This window comes from Nannobrachium achirus (genome assembly GCF_963921795.1).
Source record: "Nannobrachium achirus genome assembly, chromosome: 12".
NCBI lineage: Eukaryota > Metazoa > Chordata > Actinopteri > Myctophiformes > Myctophidae > Nannobrachium > Nannobrachium achirus.
Window position 1 is genome coordinate 30,600,072 of NC_137832.1, and position 21,639 is coordinate 30,621,710.

The window sequence follows — 21,639 nt, forward strand, 5'->3', positions numbered from 1 at the left end:
ACTGTAACTACGGTATGCAAAATAATTTCACACACCACTGTGGCCCCCTATCATGGTGTAAATGGGAATGTTGGCGGGTGGGAGGAGTAGTCTGAAGGCACTGTGTCCTCCTGGTGGGTACTCCTCACTGGCAGGTTAAGAAAAGAAAAACATCAAGCAAGGAGGTAATTTCTTCATGAGCAAGTAGAAATGTTGCCCTGGAGAAAAGGTCATGGGGTTACCAAAATCAATAGCAAATTGCATTTTAGCCCCGGGTTAAAAAAGGTGTTCCATAGTAGTTGTACCAATTTGTAAAAAATAAAAATAAAGAAAGAAAGTAGGAAGATACCCACCTCTTTATAATGTAAACATATTAGTAAAAACAATGGCATTTTACATTTTACATCTGCACCCCCATATTCTCTGGAACAGTCACTGATTCTTGTCGACATCATTAAAGGCAAAATCTTAAGCAACCCTGTTTCCAATTGATTTAGTTGGGTTGTAAATGGAGATTCAATTACGCCATTCTTCCAAGTGAGTGCGGAGCAAACGGCATAGAACCATCAATAGAGGCTTGCTAGGGGACAGATGCAGTAGTGGATGAGCAAGATAGTAGCTGGACCTCCTTCTCTGTGCACTCTTTGTTAAATTACCGCAGGTTACTGCAGCATACTCAAGACAGACTTAGGCAATTAGTTTTGGACCAGTTGCTCAGTCGTCAGGGTCCTTAGGTGAAATAGGCTATTGTATATACAGTTTGCTTCTGCGTCGTTGCTTTTAAAAGCAAAGGGCAGCAAATAGGGATTACGTGAGAATACCAGCATTGATGTTGAAGATAATTTAGAGGAGTTCTGACCAAGAATCAACAACATTGTGGATTGTGTGGCTAATTAATGTTGTAGTTGCGACCGTCAAGTCGCAGTTACTATCAAAACCTCCACCGGCTGTCTGTCTGTCTGTCTGTCTGTCTGTCCGTCCGTCCGTCCGTCCATCTGTCTGTCAGTCACGTCACACGTCACAATTTTCACCTACTCATATCTCAGCCACCATTGTCCCGATCCATGCCAAACTTTGCACACACACTCCTTGGCTGCCAAAACACAACCCCTCATTTCTCACATGGCCCTCTTCTAGCGCCAGCATGAGGCCGATTCTTGCCAGACACATTTTTAGACACTGCTCCTACAGATTTTGCCCTAAAATCACACAAAGCGGTATATACATGTAACCTGACGGTCGCTTATCTCCCGATTAGGGAGTATTACTGGTATTAATACATATGTACATAAGTAGATGCTAAGACGTACTGATGCTTTAGATAGTATTTTAATTACACTGTATCTGCTCTATTTCCAGCTTTTGTTCAGCAATTCACATGTCCATCGGTTGTCTGTTTATCAGGTACATATTGTATTTATGTGTTACTATCCTATTCTTTCTCTGCTATGAAAGCACATTTGTTCAGCAATTCACATGTCTGTTTATCAGAATAAATCAACTCAACTGGAATCCTGTTTTTTTTTTTACAACAACGCAAGATCACGTCTGTTACACACACAAACATTTGGTGGACCCCCTGTAGTAACTCTGAGGACCACCTAGGGGTCCCGGACCCCCTGTTGAAGACCCATGCTGCAAACTATGGTGAAGAAAATCTGGAATGATAGGATGAAATAAAATCAGAGGAGATTAACTTTATTGATCCCAAGGAGAGAAACCAGGGCACTCGAGCATCAAAAAAGAAAGTGTTGGCTAATAAACAATGGGATGGGAGACAAAAACACAGCAACATAAAAAGGGAAAAGATGCTGCATCAGAGCATAATAGCATGACAAACAATGGCAACCCATATAATCAGAATGTGGAGCAGGTGTGAAAATATGCCTCATCAGCAATTTACATTATCAGATTACAGATGGCTTCTGTTTTACTGTGTAAAACACAACGCAAGTAACATTTGTACAGTAACATAAATATGCACAGGCTCATGCACAGTACTACACAAAGAATACATTGCTGCCCTCAAACCTGTTTTTCATGCCTTCTCGCCCACATTCTTTACTGTTGGCAGGCTATACCAGTAGATAAAACATACTCATTAAGGCATGTACAGTATTTTGTAACAGGGAGACTCAGGTTTTCAAACTAGACTTAAAAGCATCTAGAAATGAACCACTCTTGTTGCTTCTGCAATCTGTGCTGACCTCAACAGCACTAAGTTTTAAAAGCAAGGCAGCTTGGAATTGGAAAACTGACTGAATTCTGTAAATTAAAGTTGATATAATTTTGTAATGGCTTTAGCTCAATGCCATTTGTACAGTATGTTGCCTATTAAACTAAAATCATACAGTTTTCCTTTCAGTATTATTATTACATTTTTTTGTTGTAAAAGATAGAGATCTATTTCTCTATGCCAATCATTCCCTGTGGCAGACAGACAGTCAAAGTCGAACAGGGAATTAATCTGGAAGCCACCGAGGTGCAGCCAAATGTCTAAACTGGTCACCGTGCCTTTATCCATTATTTTTTGTCTGCAATTACCATTCTGCTTTCCATACAACCCCAAGGGCTGCTCATTGCTCAAGGACTCATGCTGGTGATGGACTACTTCCATTTATTCTACAGACAGTTTGGTTACACAGCGCACATCTAATCAAACTATTTCAACACATATGTGTTGTGAATTCATTGTCTGTCCCAACCTGAAGTCAGTATGTTAACCCATTTAGGCCTAAGAATTATTGAATGCTTTAACCAGTGAAAAATAGCAGATATACAAGCTCACAGCGCGGCACCGAGTGCCGCGCTGCAAGCTTGTAGATCTGCTATTTTTGAAAAAGTCGTGAAAATGTGTGCAAATCTTTGAATATATGTATTTTCAAAGCGAACGTTTGTAACTCAAATTTTGCTTCTGGGTGGTCCCTGGAACTAAATATTTTGAGATGGGGGTCCGTGACCAAATACACATCATTTTGGGGGTCCTTCACATGAAAAGGTTTGAGAACCACTGACATAGTAGTCTCTCAAGAACAGACTAACTGAGCTCCAGTTAAATGAAAAGGACCTTTTCTTTGACGATGGCTGGCCAGATTGTTGACATACAAACATCGGTTTTTCAAAAAATCTTAGAAGGATTCAAAAGACACTTATGTAATCGGGTCAAAAATCTAATTTTCACGATTTTTCAAAAATAGCAGATCTACAAGCTCGCAGCGCAGCACTCGGTGCCGCGCTGTGAGCTTGTATATCTGCTATTTTTCAATAGTTAAAGCATAAAATATTGCGTCATAATGTGTTCAGGCCTAAATATGTTAAAATGACAATGGCATCTGCTGCAAGGATATTTTTTAGTTATTTTGTTTACAGTCATCAATCTTTTTTTATTGTTCATTTTAACTATTGAACAACTGCCTGATGTCATCAATTCATACGGGTGTGCCAGTCAGTTTAATGTGTTGAAGTTTGTTAATAATTCAGAGGCGACCCAGTCAGTAGACAGCCCTGACGTGCATAATCAATGATCTGGCATTAATTAGGCTTTATTCAAAATTCATATTTGTGCAAAAACATTATTGATATAGCTAATACAACCACCATTGCCTATTAATCACAACTGTGTTATTGATGTTGAATTGTTCAATACACTCTCTCTCTCTCTCTCTCTCTCTCTCTGTGGAGGACATAGTTTATTATTGGGGGTTAGGTGCCATATTTAACCACGTTTAAGCCCTATTTATTTTAAGTAAATTTGTTGAAAACACATAGGGACACCAGGTTGAGGTGGTTAGTAGTGTTTAGACATGAGGTGAAGAGAGTTTAAATGTGTTTTGCAGAAAAACAAGGCCCTTATTGTGTTCCAGTGGCCAGTGCTGAACATTACATAATGTATACTGTCACGAACTGTTGTGTTATATTATTGTGAACCTTTATTTTTAAGTATGTTCCAGCGTTCCCTGATTTTGTAGCCTTGTTACCCGAGTTGTCTCACTCAACCCTGTGATTATTGATTATGTGGTTCATCTGTGTAGTTATCCCTGTTAGTGTTCTACTTCTAGCCTATCATGTGTTAGAGCAGTGATGGATGAGTGGTTAGTGTCCATACCTAGGACTCCGGAGGCCCCAACAATCCGGAGGCACTGTGACAATATAGTTTTCCTTCACCAAAAGCCACTGAAACACCCTGCACACAGTGGCAATTACACTTCATGGTTTGATTTTTTTGCAGCTACTTATCATTTTCTATTATTTTACTTTACAATTCACCTTCTTCTTCAGGGCAGCACGGTTACCATTTTCTGCTGCTTCATTCAAAATCTTGGGAATATTGTGTGGCGACTGGGTCCAGTATTAGTTACTTTTACTTTACTTTTTTTGTTAATTTTTTTATATTTATTATGGAAAATGAAAATAATGTAATAATAAAACAAGGATGGGTGAATCTAACATGGTTAAAATGGAGTTTGAAGTTATAATGGGTTTGTATAGGAAAGAGCCGTGTGACGTTTAAAACTAATATCAAAACTAATATCAAATAATAAATACTAAATCGAGGAACTTAAAAAACTGTCTGGGTTGTTCACAAAAGCCTGAGATGATAAAATTACCCATACATTTTTTGTAAGTGAAATATCCCTTTAACAGGTTGCAGCTTCAACAGGGGCATATAGCATTGCATTGTTATGACATTATGGCTGATGATGAAATCCCCTATGCTGGAAAGGAACGTGTACTTCCGGCACCTCACTGCTATGACCTATAGAGACTGGATGAACAAGATCAGACTATTGTCATAAACAAGTTATTAGATAACCCAGTTAGCTAGACAGAATAATTATCCACAGACAGCCAGACCGTTTATTGTCAAAATTATTGTGACAAGCCAAATGATAACACCAGTACACCACAACGGTTGACATGATATGTTCCAAAACAAGTGGCAACTTAATGTCAGCAACAACGCACTCTTATCATGCTCCACTGCAGCTGTGAATTACATACAGACTTGCCTCACTACAGCATCAAAAGGAAAAACAGCAGCCGTTTCTTGGGTGTTGTGTGGGCACAAGCCATTACAAATCACCAAAAGATACAACATGGCCTACAAGGTTGAGATGAATGCTGTTGGCTTACATGAGAGCATTGACTAATCCACAGCGGTGTTGACCCCGAGAACTCTCAGATTGGATCAAATGCTGAACTGACTATCAAAAGGCGCATTTTGAACATAAAAAAGGAGGCGGCAGTGGGAGGCTGCCATGGGCACGCAAGGAACTGAACAGTTACTCAGCAACTAGCCCTCAAGACAAAACAGAGAAAAGTGCAAAAGGAGTAGAGGACCAGAGGAATACAATGAAATATTCGTTCCATGAATGCTTTGCCAAGTCGCAGGGCAAGTCTGTTGGGACCTTTCATGTCAGTGAGTAAAATCAATGAAAACTGCAAGAGATCAAACACAAGCTCATTAAAAACACTTGAAAAAGGATAGGCCTCTGTACATAGCATGGTACCACCACATTCAACAGACCAAAGCACTTGCAAGATTATGAAAAGAAGAAAAAACACTGTTTGCAAAAAGCTACTGAAACAGGTTCAAACAGAGGAGGCAACAACCATTAGGAGTTGCATCACTATCCAGCTGTGAGGCTCAGAGGAGACAGCCGCGGCTGTCTGGAGTCATCAACTCTACCTCATTATCCTGTCCAGAGGCCCCCGCCTTGAAACATTTTGAAACCCATCTCTTCTGCTTGCTAGGAAACCAATGTCTGATGTCTCCGCCCTGGTGACAGCCTTTAAATGTATTTTCATATTAGCCTCCGTTTCACTGTAGCCAGCACCGCCGGGACCTGTTCTGATCATTTGTCAATCCGAGTTGAGGCTTGCGCCGGTGAGTTATTTTTGATGAGAACGGTGGCTAATGTGGCTAGGGAGCGAACAGCCTGCCAAAAGGCGACTGACCATAAAGCATGGAAGCAAGTCAAGAAACTTGCAAATCAGAGGCAAAATAATCTGTTGGACCCGCTTCCACGGAACAGTGAAAGATTATACTAGAAGAGATTATACTGACAAAAGAACCACACGAAGCAGACACGTCAGCATTATTAGGCGATGTGAATTTAACTACCATGTTAAATTAGTACAGTATCAAATTAATCAGCTACAAGCAAGCTTAGCAGGATAAGGCACAAACCCAGGGCTCATCTTGGGTTTGAGTACAGGTAATGATTTTAAACACATCCTTTCCATTCTCCCTACTGCCACTTTCCTGTCTCTGCTCTTTACACTTTTATGGCAAAAAACAAAAGCAAAAGAAATGTGTGCTACTTACTGTATATTAGCCTAATTGTTTTTAGCACTACCAATATCACAGTATAGCCTACTTTTTTCTGTAATATGTTTCCCCTTTTCTCCCCATTGTAGTCATTGCCTATTGACTAAATTGGGGCGTACAGTGGTCCCTATCCCAGTCTCTACAGTGATGGCCAGGATTATTACAGATCCAGATCCAGTATGGATAATATTCCTGGACCACAGTGTGCCATTGTTTACTATTAAAGGAGGAGTTCTTTTCTTACGGTAATCTTAATCTGATGTTATTCCATCCATGAACAAGTGGTAGAGGCGAAAGAAAAAGTCAATTTCTAGAGAGTTAGCACTGACCGGAGATGGGAGGGGTCAGTTTGCCTTTTTTACAGCAGCTGCACAGGAATGAAACTAATAAATAATTATCGAGTGATAAAAATAAGCTATTTAGCATAAAATCCCACCGCTTGTGGCCGGAGCTGCCGATGACCCGAGATGAAAAAAGAAAAAGAAAAACTCTACCGAGCAATCATAGATCATCTGATTAATGTGGTAAGATGGCTAGCCTGGAATTCTCCTTTAACCATATCATTAAATATTTTGACTTCTCCATGGTCAATCCCATGATAAGAAACATTGCAGCAATAGCAGCAAGAGTGCTTTTCCTAAACCATCATTTATAATAATCCAATTTGAGTAATATTCACCTTCGCGCAAATATACCAATCCATTACCGTAGCCTATTAAACCGGCCCTTTTCATTGACTTTTCAGGGGTGCACTTAGTGCTTTCTCTGCAATGCTCCGTTCAGCGGTCCCCTGGGCTGCATGGGCTACAGTACCAACCCACAGGTCGGGGATACTCTAATATAATACTAAAGTCTACCATTAAAACCATTTTGCTTTTGACTTTCCCCTGGCACTCGTTGCTCTCTGCGGTCAAACCCGTGGTCAGAAGCAGTGCAGCTCAGTGAGTAACATGCGCCCAGCAGCCAGAGAGGCCATACGCTCCATCCTCCAGGCGGGACAGGACACAGTGAGCCGAGACTGGCACTCAGCAGTCCATTCATCACAATGTGTCCTTCAGCACAGTTCTGTCCCACTAGGCCCCCACTGCCATGACATGAATCAACAGAGGACATGTTGGTACAGTTGACCCAAGGCCACGAAAGTGGGTAAAGAAACAGCAGAGGACCAGGGGTTGTGGTATCAAAGAAAATGCTTTAGTAAGGAGGAGTAGGGATGGGACGATAGGAGAATTTCGTATCACGATTATTGTGACCAAAGAAATCATGATCAAAATATCCCCAACATCCATTATCCTGGGGGCGGAACATTTGCCAAAAATAGCCGAACTAGAAGCTTGCGACGCGTGGTGAGCTTGTAGATCGGCTATTTTTTGGCAAAAACATTTGGTAGAGAGTGAAAAAAGACAAGTACGTATATTCTAAGTACAGTACATTTTACCAATAGATAGTTTAAATGGTACCGGATATGCAGCTCGGCAAATAAAAGGTGAATTGATCCCAGTGCATAACGGAGGACGATTTCACTATAAATTCAATCTCCACGATACGATTATCGTGAGTGTTTTTTTTTTGATAAACGATAATTTCGCTTATCGTCCCATCTCTAGTAAGGAGGAGCAGGGAGGGGGTGGCTGAAATACCTGCTTTCTATTGAAGAGGGAGTTAAAAAATGAGCACTGGTTTGTCATTGGAACAAAAACCCACAAAGTTGGGTCCTCCTAAAGGTTGCCGTCCTTGTTCTGTCTAATTGCTTTGTTCTGAACTCTTTATCTCTGTCAATTTTCTCCCCCCTGATTCCCAACATGTCCCACTGGGCTAATATAATGTAACATTTACGAGGAATGGCTTACATAATGCATGCAAACTCACATCAACCTGAACTAGACCTGCTATCAATCCACTGGATGCAAGTGTGAAATGTTCTCCATAAATAACCTTAATAAGTACTGTATATAATGAGATCATAATTTGTGCGGTTTATTAGGCATACTATCTGGAATAATGCATCTGTAATTCGTTTGCCACATTGAAACATATTATGAGGAACATGCTTTAAATAAATGAAAGGCATTAGAATCCAGTGATTCTAGACAGTTAAAATGACTCCCCTATAGCGATGTACAGATGCAGTAAAATGTCTATCTACAATACCGCTTCTACTGTCATCCTCCATCAATCTAATACATTATTGTATACACAGTATCTCTCTCCATATTTCTCTCTGCTTTGAAGAACTAAACTCTATAAAAGGTTCTAAAGACTGACTTAAAACAGCTCAGTGTGTGACATTAATTGATGTTTACTTTATTGTCAATCTAAAGTCAGCTTGCACCACAAACTTCCATCCCTGTGATTAGCTAGTCCCAATATGTCCCATAAACTGGAGAGACGGAAGCATTGTAATTGGCTAGTTGGTAGCAGGGCACTTAACACAGTCCCTGCCCGTCAACTGCCTGATCAACAATTTAACTAGGGGGTTCCCTGCCGATCAACTTTGGTCAACTTTTATATAAAAAATATTTTTTTAGATTTTTTTTGCGGAAAAAACTCCCCTGGACTATAAGAAAAACGCTGATTATGATGGCAGTAGCTGGATTATTTATGTATTTACTCTGGCAGTGAATTTATTAAGAGTGTCATAAAAGCATAAAGCTATCATTGACCGATTTGAAAAATATTCAAGATCTGAGGTCCTTGACGCTGATCAGCGTACCTGTATGCAACTGCAGACAGATAAACACACACACACACACACACACACACACACACACACACACAGGGGTGACGTTGGCATGATCTCCTGGCAGCGATAATGAAAATCTATACATAGAAACAACAGAACAAGTACCCTGAGACTACCTCTAGACCCCACAGGGTTAATTACAGACAGATTAAAAGGACAAAAATGTGTGTGTAATTTCAGTTCCATTGGGTGGCCTGGGAGAGATTTACTGAGGAACTCCACTCAATCAAAAGGCCATTTGCCTGAGATCGTCAGACACTGATTCCAGCCATGAACCATACATCACAGGGACGTGTTTTCCGATAACAATATTGAATTCACTCTAACTTGATGAAAGATGAGGCCTCGCCTTTCATCTGACACACCTGTGACTATAAAAAGGGCTTGCTGCTCTGATACAATCAAATATGCCGGGGAATGTTTATGTACTGCTGTCTACATTGGTGTTTCTAATTACACCGTGTGTGTATTGGTGTTTCTAATTACACTCTGTGTGTGTGTGTGTGTGTGTGTGTGTGTGTGTGTGCGCGCGCACGCGTTGCGTTGTATGCGTGAGTGAATGTATGTATGCGTACATGCCCAGTAGATCTTAAAGCTACTTGGAGGTTTGCTAAATAGGTTGCTATCATAAAGCAAGCTTGTAAAAAGCTCATCTGCTGCACACCATCTGTAAACACTGATATGGAAGGGGAAAAAAAGAACACAGAGCCAGCACAACTTGACACCTCTAAATTTAAAGTATATTACCCGACCAGACTTCAATCTACCCCAGTGAAAAACCAAGGGTAACACAAATGAAAACAAGTAGACAGCGCTTTTTAATATGAAAATAAACACGTTTTAATAAGCATGCCTGTGATAAATTGGGCTAAAACGGGGTGACACACACATGCATGTGTGTTGATTAGACCTGATTTAAGAATGCATAATAGGATGTTCATTATCTAGCTAAGAAAAACAAATCTTTCACATCAGAGACATTGTTTACCGGGAGAAATTAAAGCGTATGAGTTGGACAGATACGAACAAGCAACTAATTGCCTCGAATCACAGGGAAAAAAGGGGTCTCTGCTTGGCTCTTATTTCTCTACCTTGTAGTTTTCCATTATTGATGATGCATACCGGTAAATATCTTAGCAGGTATAGAAGTGCTTTTTTACTTCTGTTTTCTGGGCATTTTTATTTCGACCCTCACACCTCCCTTTTTATTGACTGTCTATAATGTTGGTGATAAAGAAATTTAAGTATAATGGAAAACGTACTGCAAGTCCCTATGGATAAGCGCATTCAGTTAACATGCCCAAAATGTAATTAAATATAATGGGGGATGTTGCTGCACTTTGCTTCTAACATTCAATTATTTTTTTTTGCGGTGGTCACAGCGCTCCTATACGTGGCCGTGTGTGTGGGTATGTATGTATGTATCTATGTATGTATGTATGTATGTATGCATGCATCCGTGTCTGTATAGCCTGCAGTACCTTTTCTGACCACACGTTAAGGGAGGGGCGCTGTTGTTCAGACTCACATTCTCACACACACACACACACACACACACACACACACACACACACACACACACACACACACACACACACACACACACACAGCCTCCACCGCTCAGTTCACACAAGTGTGATTTTCTTTTCTTTTTTAACGAGAGTAACAATCTAGCATCATGAAGCATATTTATTCTGTCATAATTATACAGCAGTATCCCTGGCATTTATAAGAAAATGCATATTCATAGACTGAGTTAGTCCTACGCATTGGGTTCACAGTATTTTGGCAAGTACTGAAAAGCCTAATTATCAAAGAATCTACTAAAAAGCCTGTTATCATAATATGTATCACTATGTCCATACAATCATTCATCATATTACTTTGTATTGCTTCTTATATCCTCATTGTGGCAGAACAATTTTCCCAATGGTTTATACTAATTTTATACTTTACCTTAATAGAATAGAATATTTTATTTGCAGCAGTTAAAAGCACAGTATAACTAATTAACCACCTCACCCACTACCGTAAGACAAGTTTGAAGGGTTTTGGAGGCTGTCCAATACACCAGTGACGAGTTTGATGACCATTTAATTAATTCAATTAACTCTAAAACAATCCAACTTTGAGCCGCACAAAGCCAGACGCAGGAACGGTTAGCACCACTCAAAAAAGGTTAGCCTATATGGTAGAATACATAAATGTTAAATGCATATATAATAATAATAATGTATCAAATTTATATAACGAATACCCAAAGACGCATTTTTTGCGCCTTTCCCCACAGCAATGAGCAATGTGCTTTACATTTACACACATGGCAGAGAAAACCATGCAAGTACCAATCTGCTTACCGGGAGCAGTTAGAGGTTCAATTGCTCAAGGACACTTTGACGTGCAGCCAGGAGGAGCTTGGGATCCTTCCGATTCCAAGATGGCCACTCTACCTCCTGAGCCACTGGACCCCATTAAGAATAGTCTCTGGACCCCAGGAAGAATAGTCTCCACTACGCTGTAGACTAATGGGGATTCTAAGTAATGGATAACGTCTGGCTTAGCGGCCATTAGCGAGTGATAAAACCAGACATCCCGATATGGCACCGACACGGTGCGGATAGCGGAGGTGCCATATCAGCCTGAAGGGATTGTATCACTCGATAATGACCACTGAGCCAGACATTATCCCGCTTATTACACGCCTACTTAATAAATATATTCATAATTTGACCAAAAACTAAACAAAACAAAGTATTTCCTTGCTTACAGTAGTGAAAGTATTCCAAAAGTGTTGCGCTGGGCGTCCCCTCAGACACCTTGGAAAACAAGCAAGTGTTGATCAAATAGAATCCATTTTCTGTGACTGCATCATCTATTTCCCACTTCAAATATTTAAAAAAAACAATGTTTAGTTGTAAATGACACTGTGTGTTTGTTTACATGTATTTCATGTTGGATACGGCATAAGAATCCATGCAGTGCAGCAGGTGTTCTGAGCCTTTGATTATAGGCATCGTTATAGAGCGGAGCGGTCTGTTATCAAGACACAGCTGATTTCAGCGATTGACCAATCAGAATAAAGCATTCAATCAAGCTGTGTAATAATAAACAATAAAACATTCACTTAACAGAGCGGTCTATATAAATGCCTGGCTCAACACATTCAACAGCTCCAGTATCTTGCATGGCAACTACGGTACATCTTTCTTGCTACTGCTGCAATGCAAATGGAGTCCACCACCCACCACCACTACCATCACCCCTGGTACACCTCTATACGAAAGAAAACACTCACTATCTCAAACTTAAACATATCCTATTCTGTAATGTTGTGTATCTAACAATTCTCTCCTCTGTTCTGGCTCATGCATTCCAGTATTCACTGACTGTGAAAACCTTCCAGGCCAGTATCCTGGTCTTACTTAAAGTAATCTGCCAGCTTGACCTGTGGATCGCTGCCCAGAGTATCTTCTTCAGTCCACAGATTCTCTTCGATCTCAGCATTACATTTAATCTAATGAACTGGAGCAGTCAACCAAGTATTAAATCATATTACTGTGTCTACAGTAAGTTGCATAAGGCAAGAGGCAATATAGTATTTTGTCACTTGTACATTCAAAACAGAATATCAAAGTTCTGCATTGGCACTCAAAGTCCGAGACCACCGATGATTAAACCTATGGCCTGAGACAGATGAAGGAGATCTACTCTGCAGCTTCTTACATGATTTAGCACAGTGACTGAAGGGGAGCTTCTTGCCATGTTCTGATTGCTGTCCCTTCAGATTAAGTGGATGAAAGCTACAGCATCCATTTAAGGATAGATTAGCCCATTGTAAAGCCAGCAGAGGGTGGGTGCGCGCGCGCGCACACACACACACACACACACACACACACACACACACACACACACACACACACACACACACACACACACACACACACACACACACACACACACACACACACACACACACACACACACACACACACACACACACGTCCTACTTCGTAGCATTTCCTGTGTCAGTTTTCAGAAACTGAAAGGTTGGGAGATTGGGAAGGAAAGGAAATGGAATTCAGTAGAATAAGGGGGAATAATTCAAAGTGACTTCTTCTGTATATTGTTAATAGTGTTCTTTTGAATCTCACTAGCTGGACAACTGGATGGCGGATAAAGAAAGAATTTCTAAGGCAGTAATGTGAGTTAGAAACAGCCACACTGAGGAGAAAAAGAGAAACCAATGAATTGCACACCCTGATGACAGACTACGTACGGTAAGCACCTTATATAGCACCTTGATGAATTCACTCATTGAAATGTGTAGGTAATAATCTTGACATAGCCTAAGACATAACTCATAAAATATACCTGCAAAGTCCCTAAATGACAGCAATCACAAGCAGGAAGCCGGCCCAATATGAAAGGGGACTTTGCTTTTATTACCATCATCATTACTGTATATCATTTCTGAATGTACAGCCATTTGGTTTCATTTAAATGTAAATCTGGGCACTGAACTCCGCGCGCTGACACCCTCGCCAGCCTGAGAATGATGATTCATTCTCAGATGGCGGTGTGTGTGGGGGGGAGAAAAAAAATTAGAGGCCCCTTACTTTCTCTGAGGGAAAATAACAGATTTGACCTTCGTCTGTTTTCATAAAAGCCCTGTACACAGCAAAATGAAAACCTTGAGTTTTTCTTTTTTTGTGTGTGTGACTATGAAAACAAAACTGGTCACAGTTTTGCTTACCTTTTGTGCTATGCCAAAGTCCCCCCCACCCACGTACCTCCCGTTAAAATAAAACATTAAGAATGGACAAGTGCAATCAGTGGTGCCAAGCCAAAGGTGAAGCAATGCCTGGAGACATTTTGATGAGTCTATTTGTATAACAAGGTCACGTCGACAGAAAACAGAGGAACACCACATAACCCTCCATATGGTTATGGTTGGATGCTTTAACTACAGACTACACAACCGTGTATCCGTGAGGCTACATGATTGCATTGGCTGCGAATGTTTATGAAATGTGCCCACCACAAGCACAATCATTTTATACAAATGCTGCATGGAAAACAAGATGAGCAGGAACAAAACACAGGATTTCACTCTTTAAAAAAATAGACCTTAGCAGCTCTATTCAGATATAACCAATGTTGAGGTCTCGCCCTTTAGTGCATGCTTGACAAAATAGCCTAATGCGGATACAAATAGTTTTTGAAGTGATATGTTTCACCCAGAAGTTTTGCTCTTTTCAGCTCCTTAAATTGAAACTCAGTAATTAGGTGGTTGAGACTAAAGTGTTTTACATTTCAAAATATGCCAATTTGGTTATATAGCAAAAGAACTGTCTGCAATCTGTGACTATATTTAGTTGCATTTTGCAAAGTAAAGGTTTGCAACAAATATGTACTTGTCTTGTACCAACTAGTCACACTTATATGATTTACAAACATCTTGTTGCGACCGTAGGTCGCAGTTAACCATGAGAACCGGTACATCTTGTCCGCGTATCTGGCTATAGGCGCATTTCTGTAGGTCAAGCCTGACACTGAGGTTCCCCTACTGACATCACAGCGTTTATGCCTATATATGGAGTTCCCTGATGTCATCAATATTAAGCCCATATCTAACAGGATTTCATATGGGAATGCCCATATATGGAGGCCACATACCACACTAACAGAATCCATATACAGTATGGCCAAGACAGATGGCCAAGACAGCCCATATCTGTGTGGCTGGTTCTACAGACAGGGATATTCACAGGGCCGATTCTAGGGTAGAGCGAACGGTGCGGTCGCTCAGGGCCCCGCACCTGCAAGGGCCCCGCGCTAGGCTTGGTTAATTGATTTAGTTTTGATTTCATATTAAATCTTCACACAAACACCACAATCTGCAGGACGGAGACAGACCCTGTCAACCGATTGGCTGTGATATCTCCCTGACAACCACCAACAACCAATGAAACGGCTGACTGTCCCTTCGGGCTATGGGATTTAATACTGTATCTAGTCTTGAGACGCAGACGGGATCCTACAACTTGATTCAGCGTTCCCTTCCCTTCCGTTACTTACTAACCCCCCGGCTCCACCGGGCGCGTCGAGCGTCGCGTCAACGTCAACGTTGGGAACGCTCCCGTTTTAATCAATGAAGGGTGGCTCCACTGCCGACGTCGACGTCCGCGTCGGACGCTCCCTTGACGGCGTCCAAACTCAAAAATCGCCCCGGTTCAATTTTTTGACGGCGTCCACAACGTCCAGTCATGTATAAATTATGATTAAATGTAATTGCATTGCATATTAAATGTATATATACCGTACATGCCTTTCTGCTGTTGGATATCCATTCACGTCATTCACAAGGGTGACTAGATGTCCCAAAATTCCTCGCATATTTTTTTATGTAATTACAGTGGTCTTCCCACTTGATATAGGCTAATCACAAGTTCACAACAGGCAACAACTTTCTCAATTCTTCCTCCTAAAAACAGGCCAGCAGTGAGTGACTGAGTCTGATTTTAGGCTATACATTATCGTGGCTGCTCTGCCCTGGACTGGTGTACAGAAAATAGCCAATCTACAAGCTCAGACACAGTCACAACAGGCAGCATGATGACAGATTCATGCACTCGACATGTTGTGAGCTTGTATATCTGCTATTTTTTTCCGGCACTTTACACAGCATAAATTATTATAATTAGGCATATATAACACTACAGTTGATAATGCGAATATCCTGTGATCTTTGATTGAAATATCAACACATTCGTTTAGTGGAGCCAGTTGGACGGCAACGTGTCTGCGTCAATGACGCCGTCAAGACGCAGAGCAACGCGACGCAGCCAGTGGAGCCCTGGGGTTATGAGAGAGTTGAGAGAGAGAGAGCATCATATCTGCGCGAGGTAAGGCCAGGGTAATGTTCTACAAAGTTATGAGGAGTCCCATCATCTGACAACATGACAATCTTGTGTCTGATCGATAGACTATAGTGAAGTAAATACATGGTCCCATTCAGCTATTGCATTCATTCAGCAGGAGTCTGCTTGACTGCTTTGTGGCCGTGTACAATTAAAAGCAGCAGAATAAACATGCTTTTCTTACCGTTTTAGAGGTAGAGTTGCAGCATAATTCCATAGCATTTATAGATGCACAGCCACAAAAAAAATCGTTTGCGCACACGTGCGCGTGCACACACGTACAAGTAAAAGAATCGCGGCCGCGCTCGGCGCGGGGGGGGGGGGGGGGGGGGGGGGGGGACTTCGCTTGGGGGGGGGGGGGTTGGACTTCGCTCAGGGCCCCGCATTTCTCCCAAACGGCCCTGGATATTCATGTATGGGCATAAAAGGGTATGAATAACTGAGTAAGCATGTTTGGGCTCTCACAGCATATCTCCATATACAGTACATGGATATCCATATATGGGTACCAGGAGTCTCCAGGCGTCTTACTAGTTAATAATGTTATCATGTTAATGTCTCAATCATTGAAAACCGGGAAGGAGGGAATTGGTGTGTGTTTGTGATGAGATGGAGAGAGTAGAGTACTCGTCACCATAACAACACCTACATACAGTATACTGAGTGGTGCCCCGTCTGGTAACTGCTCTCGCCCTCATTTGGTCACAGAGGGTCCAGTACACAAGCATCTGCCTTCACCAGATTTTCCAAAAGTTACACAACTCACTTGATAGTTGTCAAAAACATCATACTCAATTTTTCTCTTTCTCTCTCTCTCTCTTTCTCTCTGTCACTCCCTCACAGTCGAGACACATCGAGATGACAGCTGTTGCTGGTATATTTAGAACAATACACTTTTTTGTCACAGTATACTACTGACACAAAACGGACTGATGACGTCTTCCTATCTCTCAGACACATACGTAAACATGACCAGCTCTTGTCAGTAGATTTTATACATTCAGAACAGCAGCCTACATATTTGTTTCACAAAATATCAACACTAAACGGCCGCTTCCTGTTTGATTTCTTCACGGAAATGCCTGTATCTCGCTGTATACAACGGCTCATAACTAAAGAACCAATGGTCAAAATGACTTAATTTTTTTCATGGAAGCACAGAGATAACCTCCGTCTTTACCAATGATTGGGGGGTCGATCGTACTAGAGATAAGTATTTTGTGACTACTTGAAAAATTAAGAAAACTGAAAATCAGCTGCAGTGGTTGTATTATGTATGTTATTTACTTGGCAATGAATGAGTTAACAAGCATTTGGAGCACAAGATATACTTTGCTGCAAGTTATATAGAACAACCAGTAAGACGCCCTAAGGGTGAGAAGCGACCTAAAGGGCGAGGTCGCGCACATGGGTGCGTGGCTGAATTTACTTAGATATCGTACAGTTAATATAACTGCATTATTCAGGCACATTTTAGCCAGCTTTTGTGGCTGCTAGGACCGCACTCACTGTGCAGCCAGGGGTCAGGGGCCAGGGGTCATTCAGGTCAGCACAAGCCCAGTACATCCCAGACACACACACACACACACACACACACACACACACACACACACACACACACACACACACACACACACACACACACACACACACACACACACACACACACACACACACAGTAGGCGGGTGCAGGGATGGACTGGGGACACACCTTAACAACTGGGCACTAGGGACATGTGGGCACTTGGAGAGGTGGGCACCTGGACAACTGGGCACTTGGGAATGTGGGCACCTGGAGAGGTGGGCACCTTGACAACTGGGCACTAGGGACATGTGGGAAAGTGTGCAAGGACTGAATGATACAGATCTCCATATATGGCCATATCAGTTGGATCATTGCTGCAACGTAGCAACGTAGTAGCACGCACGCACGCACGCACGCACACGCACACACGCACGCACACGCACACGCACACGCACACACACACACACACACACACACACACAATATATTATTATATAATATATACACACACACACCCTCAACCATATAATCCTAATAAGTGCTCCTGAATTTGGCCCGGTGCTCTTAAAAGTGTCAGTAGGTAGGCAGCACCAACATTTGTCACGCGATTCCTCCCGTCTCATTCCTCCTCTTAACCAGTTCATAGCCTGCGCTCTCCCTCCCACTAATTAGATGTCAGATCACACAAATTAAATTAATCATCGCGCGACAAATCAATCATCATGCCCAGTTGCCCACATATCGTTATAAATTACCAGGAAACTTGGGGGGTGTGGACGCCTCTCTAATTTACAGGTCTTCGTCATTCCTTGATAAAAATGTAATGTAAAAGACAGACAAATAAAACTACCGTATTCGTGACAGCAAGTTGGAGCCAGGCACTGTGTGTGTGCCACATGCTGAGCGAATGCCACAAAATAACCTTTTAATGTTTCCCCCTGGCTCTGCTTACTCACAGCCTATGATGTGCAGGAGCAAAACCCTTCGGTTCATGACCCCTCGCGTGATACTCACTCCTAGCAAACAGACCCCGCACACATCACCATTGATCCTTAAAAGCTTGGTTCCTGTCGAATGGCAGCACCATGGGGTCCCACTGCAGCAAGGCTACGGCATTTGTGCACTTAGGTTCATACAGCCAACCTTGCCGGGGAGAAATGTCCGTGTGACACCTGTCGTTGCATTCACGGTCCTTTGAGAATGACGTGCAACACATAACTGGCAGCGAGGAGTTATATGTGAGTTTTATATATGTACTGTATATGTATATATATATATATATATATATATATATATATATATATATATATATATATATATATATATATTCTTTGTCTGGTGGAAACCTTGCATGTCCAAAACCTTCCTTTTTTGTTATTTTAAAAACGGTTTAAAGTAGTGAAAATAGCCGATCTACAAGCACACAGCGCCTCACACAGTGAGGTGTTGTGTGCTTGTAGATCTGCTATTTTCACTAGTTTTGTTAAACAGTTTTATATGATGAGGCAGGCTTTAATTTATGAAAAAACTTGCAAATTTGAAACTTGGAGATACAAGGTTTCTGCCGGACAGTGATTATATATTCTGTGTATATATATAAACAGTAACACAAACTCATACACACGTATTTGGTGCTCTATAGTGGGAGTAACTGTAGAGTAACCGTCAAAAATACCCCAGGTTAAATCTAAAGCTGAAGTCATACGAATATAACGAAATTAATGTGTGTGAAATGATACAAATTATGATAATGTTGCATTATGTTACACTGGTAGACAATAAAAGCAAATGAATAAAGCAATGGTCACTGTTCAGCTGTACATTTGTATGTTTCCAAGATTTTCATATTCAATATTGCTTTGTCTAACTCAAATCATACCAGTTTAACCCCAGAAGGTGCACAAGTAAATGGCTATGGAAAAGTTGTATTGACAAGCACAAAAAAATATTACATTGCAATGATTCTAATTGGTACAAAGGCATATTATGCAATGGAGCAGTGATGATGGAATGACATCCTCTTTAAGATGTGACCTCAATGTTTCACAGCATTCACCTTCAACATGTTGGATCACAACACTGGGTGCAGGTGGATGCATTTTCAAAATGCACAGCACATAATACAGAGTACAGAAATGATTCAATACTTAGAAGCAGCATAGCCCATGCATTTAAAATGGTCATATCCTTGATAGCTCACGGTTTGGCACAAAACTATACTGTAGCCTAATTGTGGGTGGACCCCCAGGACACAGACCCCTGCTCCCTCCCATATTGTGTTTAATATGTGGTTAATATCCATTCTACTGACCAACATATCAATTCAAACTGGTTACAGAAACACTGTCGACTCCCATCACCGATCACCCCTTCCCTAAAGAGCGAGTGAATGGGTTAGTGTCTGCTATAATTTGGGCTTGTCCCCAGAATGACTGCGCGTGGCTGATGAGCGCCTCAAACGAACAAATGCCCTTTTATTGACACTGTGGCCTCTTTATCTATACCGACATTAGAGACGCATGATGACTGAGGTTGCATTTTAAATGTGGTTAAAGAAATACACTGGACAACAGAAACGGCTATGAATACGTGTGATAGATAGTGCCTGTTGCACAGCCGTGCCCATTGCCCAATGCAATGCCCATAATAAACTACTGAATGAGAGTATGAGACGCCAGGAATGTAACGGATTTATTTAAGACTTCATGAGTAGAATGAAATGAGAGTGAGACAGGTGTGTTCGAACAAAGCGTGCAAGAGATTGTCATCTCCCAGCTTTGCCGTGATTAATGAAATCCGAGAGCATCGCGCATTTGAATGGAGAACTCGATACGGGCGGCACAAAGTCCCAAGAACGGATGGATGGATGGATGGGGCAAATACCAGGAGGACGCAAACTGACTAAACTCACTAACAAATGTTTCCAAACAAGGTTTTGCCTCACAAGCCCACACATGTGCGAATCAATAAAGAAATTACTGATTAAACGAGACGTGCAAATGATGCGTAACACCAAGCGTGGCGCATTCGAATCGCCCTGTTTGACAGACCGATTTAACAGACACGCAAAACAGCAATTTGAACGTGAATCTTACCTTTCGATACCGTGGATGTCGTGCAGTACAGAAGGAACACGAAGCCCAGACAGAGGTAGCGTCCTTTTGCCAGCGCACCCATTCCGAGGCTGCACTTTCTTTAGCCACAGCACGGATGATGCGCTAAAGAAGGGATGATTGTCCCGGTTTCTGCACTGTGACGAGCCCGCGTTGCCTCTCGCCTCTCCCGTGCCGCGGTGGTGGTGTGAACCCCAGCTGCACAAGTTCCTTCCCTAGCAGTAGCACGCGGACAGTCTGTTGTTGTTGTTGTTGTTGTTGTTGTGCTGCTAGAATTGAACGTCGTGCCGGGCAAAAGAGAAAAAGCATCTTCTCGTCACTTTTGCGGCGCGTTTGTGCGCGAGGGGCGGCGTGCGCTCAGACTTTTCTCCCTTCAGAAGCATGATGCGGCTGCTGTCCGGTCAGAGCCAATGGCATCCTACTGACTCAGTGCGGGGAGGAGACCACGAGCCACTGTCGGCTACACGTACGTAGGCCCAACTCAATTAAAAGCCGCCGTGTGCCTCAATGTATCCGTGAATGGGTGTTTGTGGTCGTGTTATGCTTAGGGGTAAAGCTGACTTTTGAGAATTCCTTTTATGCTAATGGCCTTTCGGCTTTCGGTAGCTGGGGTCTCTGCGGACAAATAGACTGACAACAAACCTAACACACCTGTTGTAGACTAGACCAGTGTTTCTCAAACTTTCAAATGTCAAGGTCTCCCCTTAACTCTGACAGTGTACAAATGGAACCAACATGGACCTGTTAGGGTCCATTTGGTTCCATTTCCAATTTAGACCCCCGTAAAGGAACCCACAGAGTCCCTGGAATCCACTTTGAGAACCACTGGACTAGACAATACATGTATTGTAGAACTTAGAAGTCAGTACAAAGTAACTAAGTGCATATAAAGGGGAAGACCTTTAGCCTGACACTCAGCCTGAATTGACATTTCGTTTCACTTCATTATTCAGTCTGAACTCGCTTCCCCCCAGGGCGATTGCAGGGATGGGCGTTGCCAAAAAGAGGCAGTCTTCAGCGATTGGTTC

General features: G+C 41.9%; 1 protein-coding gene across 2 annotated transcripts in view; it reads right to left on the reverse strand.

Annotated features, from left to right (window-relative positions):
• unc5db (unc-5 netrin receptor Db) overlaps window positions 1-20,928 on the reverse strand; it is a 274,433-nt gene extending 253,505 nt beyond the window's left edge. For both annotated transcript variants that reach the window (XM_080739513.1, XM_080739512.1), the window contains exon 1: window positions 20,594-20,928. In XM_080739513.1, coding sequence (XP_080595639.1) covers window positions 20,594-20,675 — 82 coding nt within the window. In that variant the 5' untranslated portion in view covers window positions 20,676-20,928. The remainder of the gene's footprint in view (window positions 1-20,593) is intronic.
• Between the last annotated feature and the right edge of the window lie 711 nt (window positions 20,929-21,639).